Source organism: Fulmarus glacialis, unplaced genomic scaffold (genome assembly GCF_000690835.1).
Source record: "Fulmarus glacialis isolate BGI_N327 unplaced genomic scaffold, ASM69083v1 scaffold20945, whole genome shotgun sequence".
NCBI classification, from domain to species: Eukaryota; Metazoa; Chordata; class Aves; order Procellariiformes; family Procellariidae; genus Fulmarus; species Fulmarus glacialis.
Genome location: NW_009215556.1, coordinates 39,056 through 60,278, shown reverse-complemented (window position 1 = coordinate 60,278; position 21,223 = coordinate 39,056). Strand labels below are relative to the sequence as shown.

General features: G+C 34.4%; 1 protein-coding gene across 1 annotated transcript in view; it reads right to left on the bottom strand.

The window, feature by feature from the left end:
• Positions 1-21,223, bottom strand: part of DIAPH3 (diaphanous-related formin 3) — a gene marked incomplete at its 3' end in the record, with an annotated part of 40,380 nt that overhangs the window by 3,392 nt on the left and 15,765 nt on the right. Inside the window, exons 4-13 of the mRNA XM_009578985.1 lie at positions 17,197-17,271; positions 17,044-17,113; positions 16,530-16,666; positions 15,959-16,064; positions 3,439-3,549; positions 2,894-3,012; positions 2,628-2,744; positions 1,294-1,412; positions 1,094-1,158; positions 370-474 (exon numbers count right to left, since the gene is read on the bottom strand). Of these exons, the coding sequence (XP_009577280.1) occupies positions 370-474; positions 1,094-1,158; positions 1,294-1,412; positions 2,628-2,744; positions 2,894-3,012; positions 3,439-3,549; positions 15,959-16,064; positions 16,530-16,666; positions 17,044-17,113; positions 17,197-17,271 (1,024 nt within the window). The remainder of the gene's footprint in view (positions 1-369; positions 475-1,093; positions 1,159-1,293; positions 1,413-2,627; positions 2,745-2,893; positions 3,013-3,438; positions 3,550-15,958; positions 16,065-16,529; positions 16,667-17,043; positions 17,114-17,196; positions 17,272-21,223) is intronic.

The window sequence follows — 21,223 nt, the reverse complement described above, 5'->3', positions numbered from 1 at the left end:
AATAATTTCCTGTGGAGGGATAAAGATCACAGTGATGAATGCTAAACTAAAAGCATAAGACTTATTACCCTATGTGGTTAATTACTTTGGAAATCTATGACACTGAAAGCAAAACCCAAATGAAACATAAGAAACTAGTTTAATTAACAGATCTCAGGCACCAAAAGGATCATCTGGGAACTCAAACAGCTAATTAATGTCACACTACAATTCTTTGTATAAAACATAAATGAAAGAAACTAACAGGCAATAATAATTGATAACAAGGATTCCTTGAAAACACCTTCAACTGTACTATCAGCATCTGCAAAAGATGCAGAAGGAAGTCCCTTTTAAAAACAATACTTCATACATTCATTTGTGTTATACCTGTGATTTAAAAGCTTGTAATTCTGCTTCAAGTTCATTGATTCTTTCTTCTTTTTTTTGCAGTAGGGCCTGGGTCTCCTGATGAACTACAAAATCTTTTTCAAACTAAGAAAAAAGAAAAAAAAACAAAATTGTGGATACTTGTCAGTTCTGCATAGTTTCTTTAGATTCCAACTTTTCCTTTTGTGTTTGTTAAAACTCATGTGTTAACAATACTAAGGACACATACAACATATCTGCTATTCTAACTTCCATGTATCCACTGAGTGGAAGTACCATCTCTATTACCATTACAAGTCTTTACTATACGAAATGGCATAAAGTACTTAATGTATTTTAAGTTGGAATTAGACAGAGTAGCTTAAAAAAAATTATGTACAGTAATATAGAGTCTGTAGATACAAATGAGTCAATTCTTATTCTCCCACTGTTTATCTTGTTGAAGAAACTGATAACTGTTCAAATAAAGTATTCAGCTGATTTTTGGGAGATTGTACATGAAACCTTAAAATAAATAGTAGAAAGACTCTCAGTTAAGGTTAACTACTTTATACCACATTTCTGTGCTTCCTAGTCCACAAGAAACATCCAAATTCCCACTTAAACATAGAACTAATAGTAATTTGAAGTTAAAAACTTTGCTACATTCATTTACACCATTCATGAAGCTATTAAGTAACCCCCTGTGTCCATCTTATGATCACATAACTTAAAAATTACTTACTTTTCTGGAAAGTTCAGAAGCCCTCTCTTCACATTCTTCTAATCTCGCTTTATCTACACAAATATCTTAAAAAAATAAACAAACACATTTGCACATATACAGGGAACACAAGATTCTTAATCACATGTACAACTTTAACTTGTTTTTTGGAACATATAAAGTAGTATGATACTGTAATCATTTCCAAACATAGTACTTACCTACTAAATGGCTGAAATCTATATCTAATCTTTTACGATATGTGAAATCTGGGTCTGTTCCACTTCGATGTAACACTATCTGGGACACACACTCTTCAATTAATTTGAAATACTGTGGACTAAAGACAGAGATGAGTTCTTTTACAGCGTATTTATTTATTAATGTATACTTCAAATCTTGTCTATGAACACAGTAAGGTCAAAAGATTTGGGCTGACTTATTTCCATAGAAGGGTAGGTGCAAACCCTAAAAATCTCAAAGGACAAATGCATCTGGCAGTTTATTACACAAGAACAGTTTACACAAAGCCTGAAAAAACAGTGGACCTAAAGACAAATGATTCTTATATTATAAACTCTGCACCTCTCCCCCTACGGAAATACAGAAAGGAAGGACTCCCTCCTGCTTCCTCCCTTCCTTCAGCTTGATCCCTTCTGGTTTTGTGACTTTTGTAACTATGGATGCATTGCAGCCCTGCTTCAGTAAGACAAATGAAAAGCACCTTGTTCTAAAATGCCAGAGGGTATGACAGCTGGTCACTTGCCCAGAACATGCAAGCTGTGAATTCAAACCTGTTCAGGTGGAAGAGGTCTAGCACAGGTGTACCCATGTCAGGCAAGCACTCTTAACCTTTAGGGGTTCATCTGTGCTAGACCTTGCCTGAAATGCAAGGTTATGCAGAAAACAGACAGCTTTCCTTCCCTGGTCAGTTCATATCTGGTTCCTCCAGTGTTTCCTCAAAAACAACACAAGCAGATTTTAGAAAGGAAAGTATTTGGCAGCTTCAAACATCTAAGATTTTATTAAGTATTTCCCTGTAATTTATCTGACAAATTTTCTAAGAGACACTAACATGTCCACATTGACCTATAATGTATATTGAGAATACTCAATTCCCAACCAAAAGTTACTCTAAATTAAGCATATGTTCAGATTTCTGTATAAAGTGCACTTCTGTGCATACTTGGTTTTGTCCTTTGCCTCAAATACACCACAAAATTACAATGCTACTACCATCATTTATAACCAAATAAGAGATCTGTCCTGATCACTTATACTTGCAGTCAATAAGGTTCAGATCTCAACAAAAATAGTTTTCTATATTTATATATAGAATTGTATCCTAAGCAGAAGAGACAGAAGCATATAGATGGCATTCTTATTCAAAACTGATACTTCTGAACACAAGTGCACAAAGGAATACTTAAGAACTGCAATCCGCACAGGAAAAGACTAAACTGTATTTATCATTAAATTTATGGAAGAAATATTCTATTAATGACTAAATGACGACAAAATCTATAACTAACATTTAACGTTTCATTAAACATACCGTATAAAATAATCATTTCTTATCAGCAAAAGATGTTGGAGAATAGAAAGAAAATATCCTTCAGCGCTAGTGTCCTTAACTGTATTCCACACCATGTTGTAAACATCATTTACTTCAGTAAAAGTGTTAAGGAGAGTAAAAGCAAGGAAAAAAATATTTCAGTCAAATGCTGATTGACAACTTTTTAAAATAGAAATTATACCAGAAAAACGTCCATTATACACTTTATTTTGTTCATGTTTCTCTTGCTGATATCAAAAGGATATTCTAGTTCAGATCTAATATCTTCTAAACGATGAGAGAATTCGATCATGTCTTCTTCCTTATGCTCATTGAACACTTTCAGCTGAATATCTAGTGCTTCATTCTTTATACATTTCAATTGCTGCAAAGAAGAAACAGTAGAAAAGCTTGCAAAATCAGCTGTTCCATATGTAAATAAACCTTTTCTTTTTAATAACTTCCATAAGTCTGTTATTTTAAAGTTTAAAGTTACAAGAACTTAATTCTTGTTAAATATTCAAAAGGTAAACATGGCTTAAGCCTGGCTTGACAAGTGTCTGCACAAGTCTGTCACAAGTTCTAAATCAAAGTCCTAAAATTCTGAGGAATTGGCATGAAGTTCAGAGAGCACACTTCACCTTTTCATTCTTATTTTAAGACTGATTCTCATATCTAACTGCTCATGCCCAGACTTAATAAAATACCTTTGAGAATAATTTATTAGAACTTGTTCTCCCATTCCCCCTCCCAAGCTCAAATAGTCCAATAATTTCAACAGTAATGCCAAGAGAGACTACAAGATGCTTACTGGCAATATCTCTTTCAATCCACTGCGCATAAATTCATTTCTGATGTGAAGCCTAAAATCCAAGTCATCAGGAGATGTAACAAGAGCATTGATGAGCTGCATGCAAGCTACCTACAACAGAGGAAGCATAAAACTATTTTATTTCTTATATGTCAATATGCATCACAGTCAAAAAGACACAACGAACTGCTAATTAGACATTACATCATGTCTAATTATCAATCTACTGTAATCTTTTAATTAAGATACTTAAATTTCTTATCAGCCACATGAGCTATAAATACCAAACTCTAGTTCACAAATTTCCATAAAAATGAAATATTTTCTCACTCCATTGAATTTTGTCATTTTATACAAATAGCAAGTTCCTTTAATAAATGAACTTTAGCAGACAGTAAATACCTTGATAAGTATAATTCTCAACATATAAAAATCAATGTAAATATACATTTATCTATACATATATATAAAAAGTTAGTGACAGAAATGATAACGGCTAAAGTCTGTGTGGACAGTGGAAAACCTATTAGAAGACAAAATGCTGATTAAACTAAACTGAGGCTGACGAACAGAATGGGCTTTTTTCCCTTCTTTTTAAAAATCTTCCCTCTTTAAACATACTGAGTGTCATAGAATACTTCATGGCAACCAGTACTTCAGCTCAAAAGCAAGTATCAGGTCAACTATGATGCCTGTATCAGTCTGTGGTTAACTACTGAGTAGTCTCTCTTCTGAAGAATCAAGAGATTCATCTTGAAAACCCAAAGACAGGAGCCGCAGGAATTCCAAAAGCCTTTAGAACAATGGTAACTTATTATTAATCATAAATAAGGATGGCAACAGCCATTGTTTTCTTTTTTTATCCTCTTTATTGTTTGCACATCTTGCTTCAATGCACAGGAAATGTGTTATTCATGTATTTCCAGCATTTTAAGGGGATTTTAAATGCACAAGTCAATTAGGATATGTCTTCTGGTCTAATATACTATGTAAACAATTAAAGCAATCTGGTTCAAATACTTTCTCTGTTGCGAAGCCTTTTATCATCTAGAAAAAGGTGATGTATTATGCCGTGGTCAGGCAAAAGGTGATACCGGGAACATACTGTATCAGTCATCTTCAAAGTACGTATAATTCCAAGTACTGAATTTGCATATGGTCACCAGAAGAACTGGATGGCCAAGCTACTTTGATATAGATTGTAAGAAACAACAGCACTCGTTAGGTTTCCAAGAGGAACATGCTAAGATTAAATGGTAACACAGACTACAACCATGATCCTGCATTTATCCTACTGCAAGGAATGTAAGTATCAAAGTAGCTTTATATATTATTTTAGCTGACCTGTTATGGGGGTGCATGGCAGTCAGCATAACGTAGGCCTACTTGACAGCAATGTTACCATATGTAGATAAAGTTTAGTTAACACTATAGGAGAAGGGAATAGCTTAGTTATAAGAACAGAGATGTAACAAGTGTAAACAACCTGTTAATCAATGTGAGAGCTATGAACCTGTTGAGAAAAATCCAGCCAAGCAGACTGTGAGCTCCAGCAGGTTGTTAGGGACCAAGTGCTAGAATGACCTAATTAAGCATCAGGCATCCTCCACCCAATCCCATAAATGATGGTATTTGGAGTCACTTGGAGGGAGAACCCCAAGGGCCCCACAACTTTGCGCCAGGAGTTGGGACCATCTCTCCAACTTCCAGAGATGCCTGAGAGGACAAGGGAGAATGCTATGGCACGGTACGATTGGAACCACTGTACTAAGCCATCCGACACCTCTCCTGGAGAAAAGGTGTCCTGACAGCATCTATTCTTACATTACTCCATCATACAACATACCTTGCATCAACAATAACTTTATAACAGTAATCGGAGGAGGAAACAAGGTTTGCTCCTTCCTCTTACTTGAATGAAGAGCTAAAATTATGTTCTATTCTCTCAGAACTTCTATGAAACTCTGTACATGCAAATACCTAGATTTGAATAATAATAAAAAAGAAAATTATTGCTTTTACTTTACTGACATCAATAGGACAAAGCACACTAAATTCAATTATTTAAATCAACGGCATGAAAATGTTAAGATAGACTTCTGTAACTTACTCCAGTCTTAGACAATAATTATTCAAGTTACAACATCTAAACAAAATAAAACAACACAAGTCCGGGGGTGGGGAAATCAAAACTTTAGCTGAATGAACATGAAGCTGTATTAAAGCAGACCAAAAAAAAAAAAAAAAGGAGAAAAAAAAAGTTTGAAGGACAACTTGCAAAAAGCATCTATGATTAACGCATCTTTTTCCTTGAAGGTAACAAAAGAAGGAAGACAAACAGAGTATCTGTAGGGCCAGTAAAAGATCACGGTGAAAAGGTCTCCCAAAGAAAACAAAGGCCACAACAACCCTTCATCAGATGTTCTACTGGTGTGTGAAAGGAGTTCCCAAAGTATAACAGAGCCACAAGCAAATTCAAGGGTTGGCAGAAGAACTTACAAAACAAAGCCAACAATGAGAAGTCACAAAAGAGCATTCACACAAAAGTTTTGAAGAAAATTGAGAACAAAATAACCTTAGTACTTGTTATTGCATTTCAGTTCGTACTGAAAAGCACGTTGACATCCAAGAAAAAGAAGATGGCAGAAATTATATTGATATTGACAAGGACATTTTTGGGAAGATCTGGACAACTACAGACTGGCCAGCTTGACTTTTCTACAGTGCAAATATATTGAAAGTATAATAGAGAACAAAAATTAATGAATAACATAAAAAAATGCAACATGAATAAATGAACAATATGAGTAAATGCAACATGACTTTACAAAACAAAATCCTGTTTCACAAATCCATGAAAGTTGTTTGAAAGGCTCAAGGAGCAGGCAAGAATGCTATGATTGGCCTAAGTCTGGACTGGAAAAAATAAAAAAGTTCGTAAAATGTCAAAAGCGTTTAGAAAAATTTAGAAAACAGTACGTTAAGTAGCCAAATTCCAAAATACTAAAAAATAGTATTAAATTTGATGTTTAGAAGTTTCTTTTTTTAAAAAAAGCTTTTAGGGCTCAAAAATTATCAAGGTTTGTTGAAGTAATGTTTGCTTGCTACTTTTTTTCTCACTGTAAGCCCATCTTTTTATTTTATACTAGCAAAGTGTGTAGCATGTAAAAAAATTAACAAAAATACTAATAAAATAAAAAGTAAATCACACATATAAGGCTAGAAACTGAAAGGCAATGAAAACCTGTTTGTGTCCTTTCTCCATATTCTTTACAGTGAGATCAATTACACCATCACCTAATAAGCAACAATAAAAAACCTACACATATTAAAGAGGAATATACCTATGGTGTGGTTTTTTTCAGAAAGGTACTGGCACTATATTACTAGCAGTCAATTTTAAAAGAACTCTGTTAAATAGGAATATAGGTAACAGGACCACAACCTTGACCATTCTGTCTCAAATAAAATATGTTCCCTTGAGAAAGATCTTTCAGATTTGGGGCTTCTTTAAAATTACAAATAAGAAACAATCCTCAGTTATTCATCTCTGAATAAACCACTTGGAAAGCTGCTAAACTGATAATAATTTGGGGCTTTAACTGTCATGGTGGATTCTTCACCTCTGTAGCGCCTGTCAGAACTATTCTCATGACACTTCTCCTCCCTGAAATCTGTTATTTCCCTAATTTTATGCAATACGATTCTGTACATGTCTACAGTATTTTAGAAACCTAAAGGAAAATATGAGTTAGTTAACTTATCATTTATTTTCTTCAAATAAATCCAAGCAAAACCTTTGTATTACTGCTGAAGCCTGTTTCTGTGCATGTACTGTTTCTAAGAGTTATTGCAATATTTGTTTGTTTGTTACTGCTGAAGCGTCACTCTACACTAGGTAACAAAAAGTGGTGCTAAACCCCAAAAAGGAAACTACAAATACCAAAAGATAAATAAAAAGAAAATCCTCAGACTTACCTACATCCCAACCCCACACAACAATAAAAAACATTTACAAACCACCTTAGGTGCCCAGTCCCCTTTTCAAAAGTGGACTGAATAAAACCTTCCAGTAATTGTCTTAACAGCACCCAACAGAGAAGAAATTAGGACTCTCCTGTTGTACAACCAAGTATTTCTGGACACTGAAAAAGGTCCTCATAGTCAATATTTGTTTGTCATGTCCTTTAAAATCTTGTTCAGAACATGTGGCCTTGTAGCCCAGTTATTTTTGCTAGTAACAGGCTACATGCTTTGTATTAAGCTAACACCACATGCTTCCAGACTTGTCAGGCTTTATCAAGACTTGGCTTGCCTGCCTGGAGCTCTGTTTTGGCTTATTTAGCTGCAACAGGATTTGTCTAGTAACAGAATGACTACCACCCCACTAGTTTTAGATTTTGCTTAGCCTTGTACAAGTTTGTGGGACAAAATTTACTGTTACAGACATTTCTATAACTATCAGATAGCAGTATGACCCTAAACAAAATGCAACATAGAAAAGTAGAGGTATGGGATGCGAGCAGAGATGTGTTGGTACTACTGAGAGTAAGTAATTTGATTAGACTATTAAGACTTCATTTAGACTAACAACAAATTATCGGCTTTGAATATAAGGTGTATTCCTTAGGCCCACAAACTGCAAAAGTTTCTCCACCACGTTGTGACACTGCATCTGATCAGCCTCGTCTGTAATTTGGATGCAACAAATGGTAGAAAATGCAGGCAACCAAAACAGTTAAAATTTAGTGCAACAATACCTTACGGAATATATTCTCTTATTATCTAAGTACGGGCTGTATTCTTTATTCTTAAACCTTTTTGTATTTGTTTTGGTAGGGGTCCACTTTACCAAACCATCCACTTTATCAGTATTTGTACTTTTCTTCAGCAGCTGTGATGAAAATTTTTACTTCCCCTAATTTTGAGCTTATTTAGTTGAAACCTGTTATACCATCACCGATTTGTATCTCTGGAGTACTGAGTCTTTCATTCAATTGCATTTTCTTGATTCAATTAGCTCTGCCATTCAAAACCAGTAATTCAGTACATTGACAGATGCCACCAACACCTGTCCTGTACACCTGTTAACATCAGTGAGGCATTTCAATGATTGTAGACTTCATTGGACAACACTATCATACAGTCAGTAATAAAGTACAGTACTGCAAGGTTACATTTACATTTCAAATAAAGTCAAACTCCATGTTGTTTGATTACATCAGAATTGTAACCTTTCATCAGAATTGTAACCTTTGTCATTGTTATCAGCAGTCTAAAACACAGTATATTTTCATGCAAAACTTTATGTGAATGGACTACTAAGCAAGGAATCAGTATTTATCACACTTGATTTAAACTATCAATGAAGAGGCACTAAGTGACTAGAAGTACTACTTTGTTTATAGCTACTGTGAAAATCCTGATGAAGAGCAAACTACAGTTATCTTTGAGGTAGCAATGCAATTTAGATGAAAGGATATCTACAGATGCAATTGCTGCCAAAAAAAAAAAGGTATTTTCTTTTAATTTGGCAAATCAACAAGGTATATGTGCACATGTGCTATTCAAATACAACAGAGACAAGATAGGACAATGAAAAGCAAGAAACACATCAGTAAAAAGTACTGTTATTCTAGTACTTCAGTCAAATTTGATCAAGTGGGGATTCGATTGAAATTCATAACCAGAACATATTTTAGCTTTTCTGGAATAAACAAGACAAAGATCTACTGGATTATGTTAGCAAACTATTTCTATAGGAATACAGAAACAAAGTAATAGTGAAAGTTCCAAACAGAAGTCTACAAAAAGCTGAATGAGAAAAGGTTACACAAGAGGAAGCAAACACAAGTCTAAGCAAGGCATTGCTTAGACATCTACCTTTGAGTAATTTGCTTCATGAAAACTTAAAAAAAAAGAAAAAAAAATTAAACAAGACTAATGATAAAGACAACAGCAAGAACATGTTACTAGATCACAAACATTTAAAACATGCTCCAAATGAAACTATCATTCAATATCTAGTAGTTAGCTTATAATACTTAAATCACACGATTGCAATAATTTGAAATTCATTCATTCACTTAGAAGTACATTGCAGCAAGATAGATCTGTTTAGCAAACCTAAAACCTGTACGGAAAAAATGTGTTAAATTCTACCAAGAAGAGAAACAAGCTTGTGAACATTTTAGTAACAGTGCAGTCTGGAAAGTTAGATTTTGGGGGAGTATGCCAAAACCAAGAAAAAGAGAAAAATACCCCTCTTAAGCTTGATGAACAGCATCCCAGTGGCTTATTAAAAGGCAGCTTTAACAAATAATCCAGAGAAGATTCAAGAGTAAAGAAACTTTTTGCTATCCTAAACTTTGCAGTTGGAAAAACAATATATGAATATTACCCTATGTTTGACAGTAAGTCAATTTAAAAAAGTAACAAGCTTAGTTCAGTTAGTGTCTGCGTAAGGCACAGGAATAAACACAAACAGAATTCTCGAGAGTTTTCCAAGGCAACACAGTTCAAGCTTCAGATACCTGCATTTAGATGCCTGTATGTAAAGAGATATCTATATGTAGCTATATGCATAGCTAAGCTCCCATTCTTGTTAATCAGTAGCCTACTAGATTCTTCTTTAAAGCTCTTCTTTAAGATTCTAGATTCTAAAAGATCTTTATGACACACATGGAGCGACCAGGGCACTCTAGGATCCATTGTCTTTACTGACTAGGGAGCCAATTCATCAGCTTAAACATGAACACATAGTATACAGAGTACCATTACTGCTGCTTCAAGTGTGTCCCATCTGGTTTACAAATGCCAATCCAGAAGGGTGGGAATCTCCTAAAGTGAAATATCTACAAAGGCAGCTGAAATGACATTTGAGGTTCATGCATGCACAACTAAATTGTGCCTTGGATTTCCATTGGTTACATGAGAGTTTAGACATCTAGCTCAAAGCTTGATGGATTGGTTACTTGCACACTAAATGCTATTCAGCATCTTACATTGTTAAAGAGAAAGATTTTTTCCACTTACTTAGAAAGCTCATTTGTTCCTAATCTACAAAGTTTTAAATAAGTCTGATATTTTACCTGAATCTGTGTCTATTTGTTTGGGAAGAAAGTCTCAACCACAAAAATGCCTCAGAAAAACAAAAAGTAAAGTCTGTCATGACCTTTTTTTTTTTTTTTAAATTATAAAAATAGAGGTACGTGACTTCGGTTTAAAAATACCAGATTATGACTTTCTCATCTTAAAGTAGTGCTAAATCTGTTTAACAACATGCTTAAAAAATTCTGAACATTCAAATACAGATTGGTATTTAGAATTATTAAATTACCAGAAAGCAGTACTGACTTCAGATCTAACAATAGTCAAACAATGAGTTTGTTCCCTGCTTCTAGTGTGTGGCTACTAATCGAAGAAATGTAGTAGAAATAACAGATATGGTAATTTCTTCCACAAAAAGAGACTGTCCAGTCTCTAATATTGCTAATAAAGGGTCAGACCAAAGAGAAAACAGAGTCCAAAGGGTTGGAAGAACTTTGTAAGGGAGAAAGGAAGCTACAGATAAGTAATTCTTTTCTTCAAGTGCTTGTCTCTACATGCATTCATACTACACACAATTCCAAGGAGTATCCACTCATAATTATTTTTCTTCAATGTTCCTAATTAAGCAAAAATTGAAGAACAATTATCACAAATATAACATCATTCCTTGACAATTCTCAAAGTACATAACATGAAAGTAAAATGTCTGTGACGGTCCAGTTGACAGCTGTATAAGTGTCAGCTCTTGAGACACAGAACAATCAGTCACCTCTTGCACTCCAGATGAGCGGGCCCTAACTGCATTCTTTTATACTTAATTACCTTGGATAAGATTCTGTAAACAGACTGACAGCCTTTTGAATTTTCAGCCATGGACACAAGGTGGGAAAGCTGTGTCCATATCAAAAAAGATGTCTCATTTTCAATAAATAAAGAGGTACTTCTGCTGAGGTAGTATGAGGTTTAGTGAAGAAAGGTAAATTAGCTTCCTAGGAAGGCAGAAGTCATTGTGAGCAAAACATTCTGGGCAAATGGTCTATATCTAAAACCAATTCATGAAGAGTTGTAGATTCTGTAGGTGGAGGTCAGTCTGCCCTTGAAAAGATGCCTGAAGAAGTGAAATTATTTTAGGCTCTAACAGCAAAAGGCATAGGGTAATACACAGCTCTCTGGTGTACCTTCTAAAATTTTGTTGTGGTGCTGAGGACAGCAATTTCTAAGTACTCCTTCCTGAAGGGCACCTCTAACCCAAACAGTAATTACATCTTGAGAGTATCCTGCTGTTTACAACAGGCATGCAGTGAAGGCATGTAGAGGCACTTTCCTTTCTTCAGGGAAAAGCCAAGAGCAAATCTTTCACTTCACCTGGCAGTCTGGTTAGATGTTTCGTTCCCTTCTTCATCTCTAAAGAACTGCAGCTAAGTATAGTCCATGTTAGGAAAACTAACCATGTTAGTTTTCAGAGGGCTTTCAGGTCCATGAGTATATTTCACCTGGAATGCTTTTAACACCCTGCTGCCACATGGTAGGGAAATCTACAATACTTGACTTTGCATGTTTATCTAAGAGATGGGCATATACTGATGGATGCACACACATTATTTTTGGTAGGGAAGAACTTTGCATGGACAATGATACAGTTCACCTGGAATATCAAAATTTTGACTGCGTTCCTCCATGAGAAACTAGACCAACGAGATCAGATATATTCTACGTGAGAAGTTACAGCTTGAAATTCTAATCCTCTGCGATTCTAATCGGTGATGTCTATCAAATTACAGGATGCATTTTCTGAGAATTCCACAGTCTGTACGTTAAACTTGCATTTTCCCCAGTTGAAGGCCAGAGAGCATATACCTGGTCCTCTTCTGGTGGAAAATGTCAGGTACATCTCAGTAGTTCAGAGCAGCTTGTTCCTTGCGTAGACAAGACAATCAATACTAACTATGTGGTAAGTATTGTCTTATGTCATATCTTGCCCATTTGAATAAGAGGAACTGCAATAAGATTTTCTACTTCACTTTTCTCACTCTTACTGCAAGTATGCATTTGTAGAAAAGTCTGTAAAGATGATGCATATTTAGTTAAATTCTGCTTGTCAGTATTAAACTGGCTGTAGATTTGGCTTTGGTACAGACACTATATTGATGTTCATCAATTATTTACCCTTGCTAAAGACAAAAAATTGTTAGTAATGACTTTGAGATGTACCATCCACATGCATGTACATTTACATGGATCTTAAATAAATATTCTCAGTCTTTACATTTAGATGAGGTGAATTTTGCTCTGATTCATCCTATTACATACGTAGTTATGGAGAGGATCTCATTGGCACAGAACAACCAAGAATCACCAAGTGATTCTGCTAACCAAAATATCACAGACCGTACCATCTCACATTCTCATATGATTAGATGAAAAAGAAAGATGAAATGGTATTCCCTGACAACTAAAAATACTGAGAGGGTAATGCTACTTTTTCACAAAAATGCCTCTCCTAGGACAGGCATGAAACACCTGCAGGTTTCCACAGGGATGATCAGTGCTTATTTTTCAGGAACTTAATTGGAAAAGGAAGAATTGCAACTTAATTGGAAAAGGAAGAATTGCACCTTTGCTTCAACATTGTACCTCTTCTCAGTTCTAACTGGAAAATCAGAAGGAGCTGGCATCTGCAACTAGAAATGTACAGAAAACAGCAGCACTCTTCCGTTAATTAAACTGCCTGCTTGAGGAACAGTGATGAAATATGATGATTAGAGAGTAGAAGCATTGATTTGATTCTACAAGAAGAATGAGAAGAACTGGACAACACACAATTTGTTGTTGTTGTTGTCATCATTGTCTTAAACACATAAAAATGGGTTGTGTCACAAGAGCTGTATTTTCTGCCTTCGTGAATTCAACAGCCAAACTATTAGACTTTTTCAGTTGTCATCATAAGTATACAAGGTACCAGACTGCCTTGTGCGCTTTTGCTTGAGCATAGGCTTAAGATGTTAAACTACATTTACTTTAACAAAACCAGAAACTCAGTATTACTCCTGGCTGTACTTATATTCTCAAGCTATGATCACCAATCTTGTCTTGAACCAAAAACATTTAAGTATACTGTCCATAATTTTTGATTTTATGAAAGATAAAAGGGAGAATATCCTTTGGTTTCAACAAACGCAAAATGTAGGTACATAGAGCTTTCACTAAAAATACAAAAATCATCATACTGAGGCTTTTTATACATTCAGCCTTCAAGTAACAGAAACGTTAGTCAATTCAAAATTGAAAAGGTCAGTTGTTAGTGTCAAATTGAACTGCCACAAAGCAAGCCTACATATATCAAGCAGATAATCAAGGCAAGTATGCCAAGTAACTGACAACTGTAAACTTTTGTCTCATTAAAACACTGTCAAATTAATCACCAGGTCAATGTCATTGTTATAAAAGTTTACAACTGATTCACACAGGAACCTTGATTTTTCTGGTCTTAAAAAAAAAGAAATCTAGCAACCATTTGTGGAGTCTGCTAAAAGCCTTTTAGCAGAAAGAACGTGTTCAAATGGAAGTTTCACTCAAAAAAGAGAGAAGAGAACTTTCATTAAAACTTTCCATGTCTATATAAGATACAGCAAATGAAACAGCAAAATGTTACCTATTTTCAGGAACTTCAGGGTAACGCTCTCAGTAAAGTCAAATTAATATATTTAGCTTAAGTATTGCAATTGCAACATCTAGAGTAAATTCTCAGTTTTAAAAATGCTCCTATCTTCTATATCAGAGGATAACAAAACAGCAAATGGAGGTATAGCACAATCATGAGAAGGCATAACTAGTAGAAAAGTACTTGTTTAATATCCGAAGAACAGTCCTAGAAAAATAAAAGTTGTAACTGCACAGTTAACACCTCAGTTGAAGTTTTCTGCACTGATTCGGTTATCTCATCAGTGGTATCTCACTAATGGAGTTGAGCATCACTGTAAACAGTAAGTATGAAAGTGCTCATGTTTATAAGAAAGATCTAACTGGTTAGAGATAATCAGCTATGACCTTTTTTCCTTGCATATCAACTGTGTCAATTGCCATTAATATTGGTACCTACTTATTTCTTAAAGGGGCTGCTTACCACCAATTGTTCACAAGGGATTATAATTTCTGAAGCCTAGTCCCAAATGTTGATCCAAAAGAGCTACTATCTGTTCACCTTCAGTTTAAGGTGTCTTCTGCAAGACATACTTACAGATGTAGAGAGGCCCTTATAAATTTATTTTCTTTTTAAAATGGGGTAATGGGCAAAATGCCCATTTGGGTACCCATCATGGGTAAAGGGATAAGTACATAGGATTAATTTAATTTACCTGCTGCTTCAAATAAAGTAAGGGGCTGCTTTTAAGACAGTTTTCATGTGCTTTTTGAACTGTATAGAAAAAGGGAATTATAGTTAGCTTTTTCCTCTTATTAAATGTACACACATGCAAATATATGCAACTCCTGAAAATTCAGGATCACATTTGGAAGCCTAACACTCAAAAAATGTTGTTAATTTCAGGACTCTGAATACCTATAAGCTAGTAAAGAATAGTCAGAGAAGTACTGGTCTTCATACTATTAAAATTTAGGCATCTCATATAAGTGCTGTGATGGACCTGGAAGTTCTCAAACCCTTATATATACTCTATAGAGAATATAGGGTCTTAAATTCTCTTAAGTTAGATACAATATCCTGAAACTGGAAAATACAATTTTCATTATCAAAAGCATTTCTCCTTACTGAATCAAACCTGAGATTCATCTTTTACTATTTTTGTAATATTCACAAAGAATGACAATTATGAACAGCGTTCAGTTCAATTGAATTACATGAAAATCAATATGAGTTAATATTTACACTCTTCGACCAATGATTTATAATGATCATTCAAATGCACTGTAATACTTTGTGTCTTTCTGTGGTAAAGTCTATACCCAAGTGAAGCAAATTGAAAACAAGGTGAAATATTTCTTTCCTCAGACTCTCTGGGTGCAATTTTATGAAATCATAAACTGGGCATGAGGGACAGATTTCCTGGTGATTTAAACACTAATTATAAAAAGCAGTTGCCTAAAAACTTGCTTTTTTATTATTATTAATCTTTTAAGTTTCAGCAAATATCGCCAGAAGTAAGATAATATTTTTGCATCTGAATATGACTCATGCTTTATTTTAAAAGGCAGTATAAATTTAACTCCCAAAGTCTGTAAGATTTCAGTGAATAGAAACCAACAAATTAACCTGCAACACCCCTGTGTTTCTCAACACGGAATCTTCCCACGACACATTTTAAAAAATAACATTATAAACAACATTCCAAAATTTGACCCCTACTTGAAACAGTATCCCTCCTCCTTTTTATTGTAATGACTTGTTCAATACAGAAAAATAATTAATTTTATTTTTACTTGTAGCAGAGGTTTGTGAAAAAAATTTGCTTACTTGCAGTTGAACTGAGTTATCCTGAAGACCTTCTACAATAGGAGAGAATCTATCAACATTCCTTTCCTCTGCTGCTACTGTTACAGCTTCCAAAATTTTTTCAAGGCTGTAAGAAAAGAAAAGCGTTTCACTCAGGAGAGATATTTAACATTGCTGTTCATTTGTTGTCTGAAGAGCCATGTTGTCAAAGTATTCACCTGCCTCAAATTCTTGCGTACAAAGTTAGGAGGTTTAAGCATTACTTGTTTCCTTTGGAGACTTTTGTAGCCAAAGAATGACTTACTGGATTGCAATGGTTAAGATACCTCAAAAGTAATGCTGCAAAATCTTAAGCAAAAGAACGGCTGCATAACTACTTCCATGTAACCAGTACATCCACATACCAAAAAGAAAACTCTTATTGATATGACCATAATAAAAATCACAGACAAAGGTATTCTGAAAACTGACAATATAGTACAGATATTACTTTCAAACCTAAGTTGAAAATTTTAGCATTTCATTCAGGTATAACTATAATTTTGGATATCATAAAATTACCTTACTATTTCTGGCTAAATACAGTACTTACATGTTTTCCTCTCCAACAATGCACATTGCAGAAAGGAGTTTAACTATATCCGTCATCATGTTAGTTTGCTTGGGATCAATTGCTTTGATCAGCAACAGAAGGCTTCTCTCTTCTCCCAAAATTCTTTCCAATCCATACTACACAACAGAAGAACAGTTGTGAGGAGGGTTGGAGGGAATCCAAATGACTGTATCGAATATCTAGTTAAAGACAGTGACAGTTCCCTCAAGTACATATTTCAAATGATATTTAAGTCCGTCAAATACTTAATTAAAAAAATTAAGTGAGAGAAAAGTCCACTTATTCTGTTACAAGGGTATATATCAGCATCAAAAGTTCACACTACCCTCCGAGTATACTTCTGCAGAGAGGAAGTGGCAGCAGAAGGAACTTCAAACCACACCTGACCAACACACCACATCTCCAAATCGCACAGGTTTATACCCACTGATCGTGTACATTATCTGATTGAACTGTAGTAATTTAGATTTCCAGATTAAAAAAAATCCCATACCTTGTTATTCATGAAGGCTCTCAAACACTGTATAACCTTATGCTGACTCTTCTTCACAACTTTGTCCTGGCTGAATAAATAAAAAATTTAGTGTAATTAAATGCTGGTTACGTATTGAGAAAAGCTGGCAATTTTACATTAAATCATCCTTACTTTTTTGTCTCAACCAATCTTTCCAAAACATCCAACAGCAGCCCCAGACCTTCTCGGCCAAAGTTTTCAACCCAGCTAGGGAGAAAGAAAACAGACATTAAAAAAATTGACATTTCAAAGAGTAATTACAATGAATGAATATTGTCAGCATAAATAAAAGCAGTATAACTGGATCATTTTAAACCCCAAAATCGACTCTTCACTGAATAGAAGATCAAGAGACATTCCATTGACTCCTTGATGAAATTAGATAACCTTAAATTAAGAAAGATTAAAAAATTACAGTAGCCATTGAATTTAGTAATTTTAATTTTTAAATTAGCAATTATACGTTCTTTGGCACAGAACTATAATTAAAAAACCCTTGCAAAGGAAGGGAAGAAAAACAACAATTTCTACTACACACTGTTCCAGGGTCTCCTGGAAAGGTCAGAATCTAACTGTAAATGGCAAAGAAGGAAGGAAAAGCCTAAAACAATTGCAGAAGTGGCTCCCTGAGATATTAATCCATACGAATATCTCCAAGTGAACACAACAAAAATTTAAAATTTCAGCTATTGCCAAAGCTATCTTTTGGTGAGTTTAAACCTGGGCATGTTGTTTCTACATGAGACAGCTGTTTCACAGTCCTGTTTACTATTGCTCAAAACCCCTTGATATCAAATACAAGTAACTGCATGACTGACAGCAGTACTGCAGCCATCCCTTTGATAGTAGCTGTTGGTCTTGCTGAAACTATGATGTTTAATCAATTACCTAACCCTGAAGTTCATGGACAACACTGTCATTCATAGTCACAACAGAAGGAATATTTTGCTCTTTAGACTTCATTGTCTGTGTAAGGCACAGATATTTTAAAGTTCAAATTTCTATCAAAATCCCACTGGAGGAAGGAGAAGCTGGCTGCAGAGGCAACAAAAATACATATACAAGCAGAGAAACTGTAGAGATTATGTGCTCAGGAAACTCCTTTTATAAAGAGTGAAGTTAGAATATTCAATTATGGAATGAATTCACAAGTACTCAAATACTCTTCTCTTTCCATAAGAGGCAGGAATATTTCCTGACACTTTTAGTCAACTTTCCATACTACTGCCATAAGACAAATCCTTGGATCTCTTATTATGGTCTTTGGCCAAGAAGACAGAAAATTATTTCATAATGGGTATCTCTTCCATACTTTTTCCACTTCTAAATTAGTGTATTACTTCTATCTATTAACGGATTACAAAACCATCTCCATTTAAAACAGATATAGTTAGCATGATGAAGATGCTACTTTTCATCATCTTCATCATCAAAACGCAGATTCTGTTGTGGGTATAGTACCAATATTTCTGTGCATTTTTTAAATTATTACTTTAAAAAAGCTTAAACTGAGAAAATCCCTTGTCATATATTAACAAAATAAAGTCTTTTACATAAAAAGGAAGCATCCATTCTGCAACATCAGAGATGTTGATCAGAATTAGTAAAAAAATTACAATGTTCACATTACTTGCATTATAGCCTCTCCATTGTTTTGTTTGTTTTGTCTATTTACACACCATTGTACATATTGGGTAAAATTTATTTATCACCACATTTGAATAGTAACGAGAATATTTACATACTCCTATAATGGCGGAACCTTACTTGTGACAAATAATAAGCTATCCTGTTGGAAATAACACAAGGGATATGCAATAGCTCTTTTGAAATACACAGTACTTCCAATCCCATCATAGGACGGGATTAAACAGTTCTTTGTATCTGCTAGATACAGAACTGTAACGGACTTAAAATTATAGGAAGAGAGAACCAGATAAGATGCTTTTAAATATTTTTCCCTTAAAAGTAAATATATATGAAAATAGATTTTCTCCTTCCCGGATGGGTGTTTCGTTCTGAAACAGATTAGGCAAATAACTGTCAAATATTTTTGGTATAACTGGCCATATCTGACCTAAAGATGATCCTGCTAGACATTTGTTAGCACATTTTGTATTAGACAGAATTGAGCGCAGCCACTTTGTCATACATCCAGCAGCTGAGATGCTGAGAACGATCAAGTGCCTAAAATACTGTTGCATTATCACTGCCCTTTCCTCTTCTTCCACAAAAGAACAAAGATTAGTTACACTATCCAGAGCAAACACTCAGCTTTTTGTCAGTCTGACAAAATACCAAACTACCAGTGCCCCTGTTTTCAATTTATTAAAAACATCTTCTTAATGAAAAGAACTAAATCTGTTACAACTATTATGCAAAAGGAGAAGAAATAGTTGTAGATAACTAGTTATCTGCAATACTGTGTACAGCTAGATCACTGAACCACTTCTGATGAATTATGTTGGCAGCTGTGAGGTAAAAACACCCCATTTATTTACCTGAAGAATAATGACCAAGATCAGTGGATACATTTTCCTTTTGAGGCTTTCTTTTTATACTGATGGAAGATAAATACTACTTTTTGCAGTAAGCCATAGATTTCAATACATTTTTCTAAGTACCAGAAAACTACTCAATATCACTTGATTCAGATTTTCTCTGTGAACTAAAAATATATTTTACAAAAACGACTAATTGAAAGCAATGTTGTAGAACCAGTTCTTGCATTAGAAACCGAAATGTCAACAACATTAAAAAGTAAAGTTGATTAAAGTGTAGTAACTAGAAAAACAGCAAAAAATCCCTAAATTATATATTGTCAAAAAGATGACAGCCCACAAACGTGAAGATTGTCAGGCTAGATCCAATTTAAATTTAATTCTCATCCTGTTAAAAAAGCATAAATTTATTCCTAGGTATTATACATGCACAAAATAAAATCCTAAAGTTTCATCAGTTATTTCTCATTGTCCATATCATATGAAGCAGGAGTTAAAAATAATCATGGATTTATAGCAGCTGGACTGGAGTTCAGTATTTATGTATCAAAGCAAGTTCTTACTCAAAGACCTGGCTGCTGATAGGAAAATCAAGGTCACCAATATTTGCATCCAATGAATACCAACTGTTGTTACTTACTAGAAAGAAGGGGACATGGTTTAAAAATGTTTACTCGACGAATTTTTAGCATGAAGAACAGTGTGCCGCTGTTACATTTTTGCTATTTTTGTATATAAGCCCTACGGAAGAACTTAGTTTTTTCCTAAGGCTATTTTTAAATGCTCTGTTTAAGTCTAGTGAGGTCTATCTTAACAGTCTTTTTCAGCACCACCCAATATACCAGAACCTGTTTCAGAGCCCCTATGCTCTATTGGTTGTGATCTTTCTTTTGATTTGTAGACTAAAATGCATTCATGGACAAGTAGTAGAGGTTTTCGGGGTTTTTTTATGAAACTGCTGCCTACTTAAATACCTCTTCTCTAATGTTTTTGCAAGCCACAGTCACTGTCCTTCCAATTCAAACCTCTCAAATTCAGACCTATTCTTAGGCCATACATTCATTAACTTAATAATGAGTTTCACTCCAATCCAAGCATTATAGTTCTTTTATGTTGTCTCTTACATTCTGCTTAATGTTTCAAATTTAAGTTAAATTTTAACAAATTATGGTCAAGTTAGGACTTAGAGTCAACTGTCAAATTTTCTACCTACCATAGATTATATTTGACTGAACAAAGTTAAAGCCAGTGTTGTAACCTAGAACTATTTGTACTAATAAGTTAAAGAAATGAATCTCTCAAAAGTATCAATGCAATACTTCGATATCAACAATGCATCATACCCTTCTAGCATACTTTGAAGGATTGTCATAAAATACACAAAGCTTATGAAAATGAAAACATTTGTTTTTCCATTTCTCCATGCACAAAAGCACTTGCTCTTCTCCCTGTACTCATAACATGCCTATAGATTTCTAATCCTTTCCTCACTCAAAGTGAAACATTTGTGGAAAACCTACCTAGTCCAAAATTTCGTAATATTTAGCTGCTGTAAAAATTCTAAGTTTCTGTACTTTGTTCTTCCAGATAATATTGATCACCAGACTTTTGGTATTGATCAGATGCTCTATTACATCATAGTCCAATTCAACTTGCAT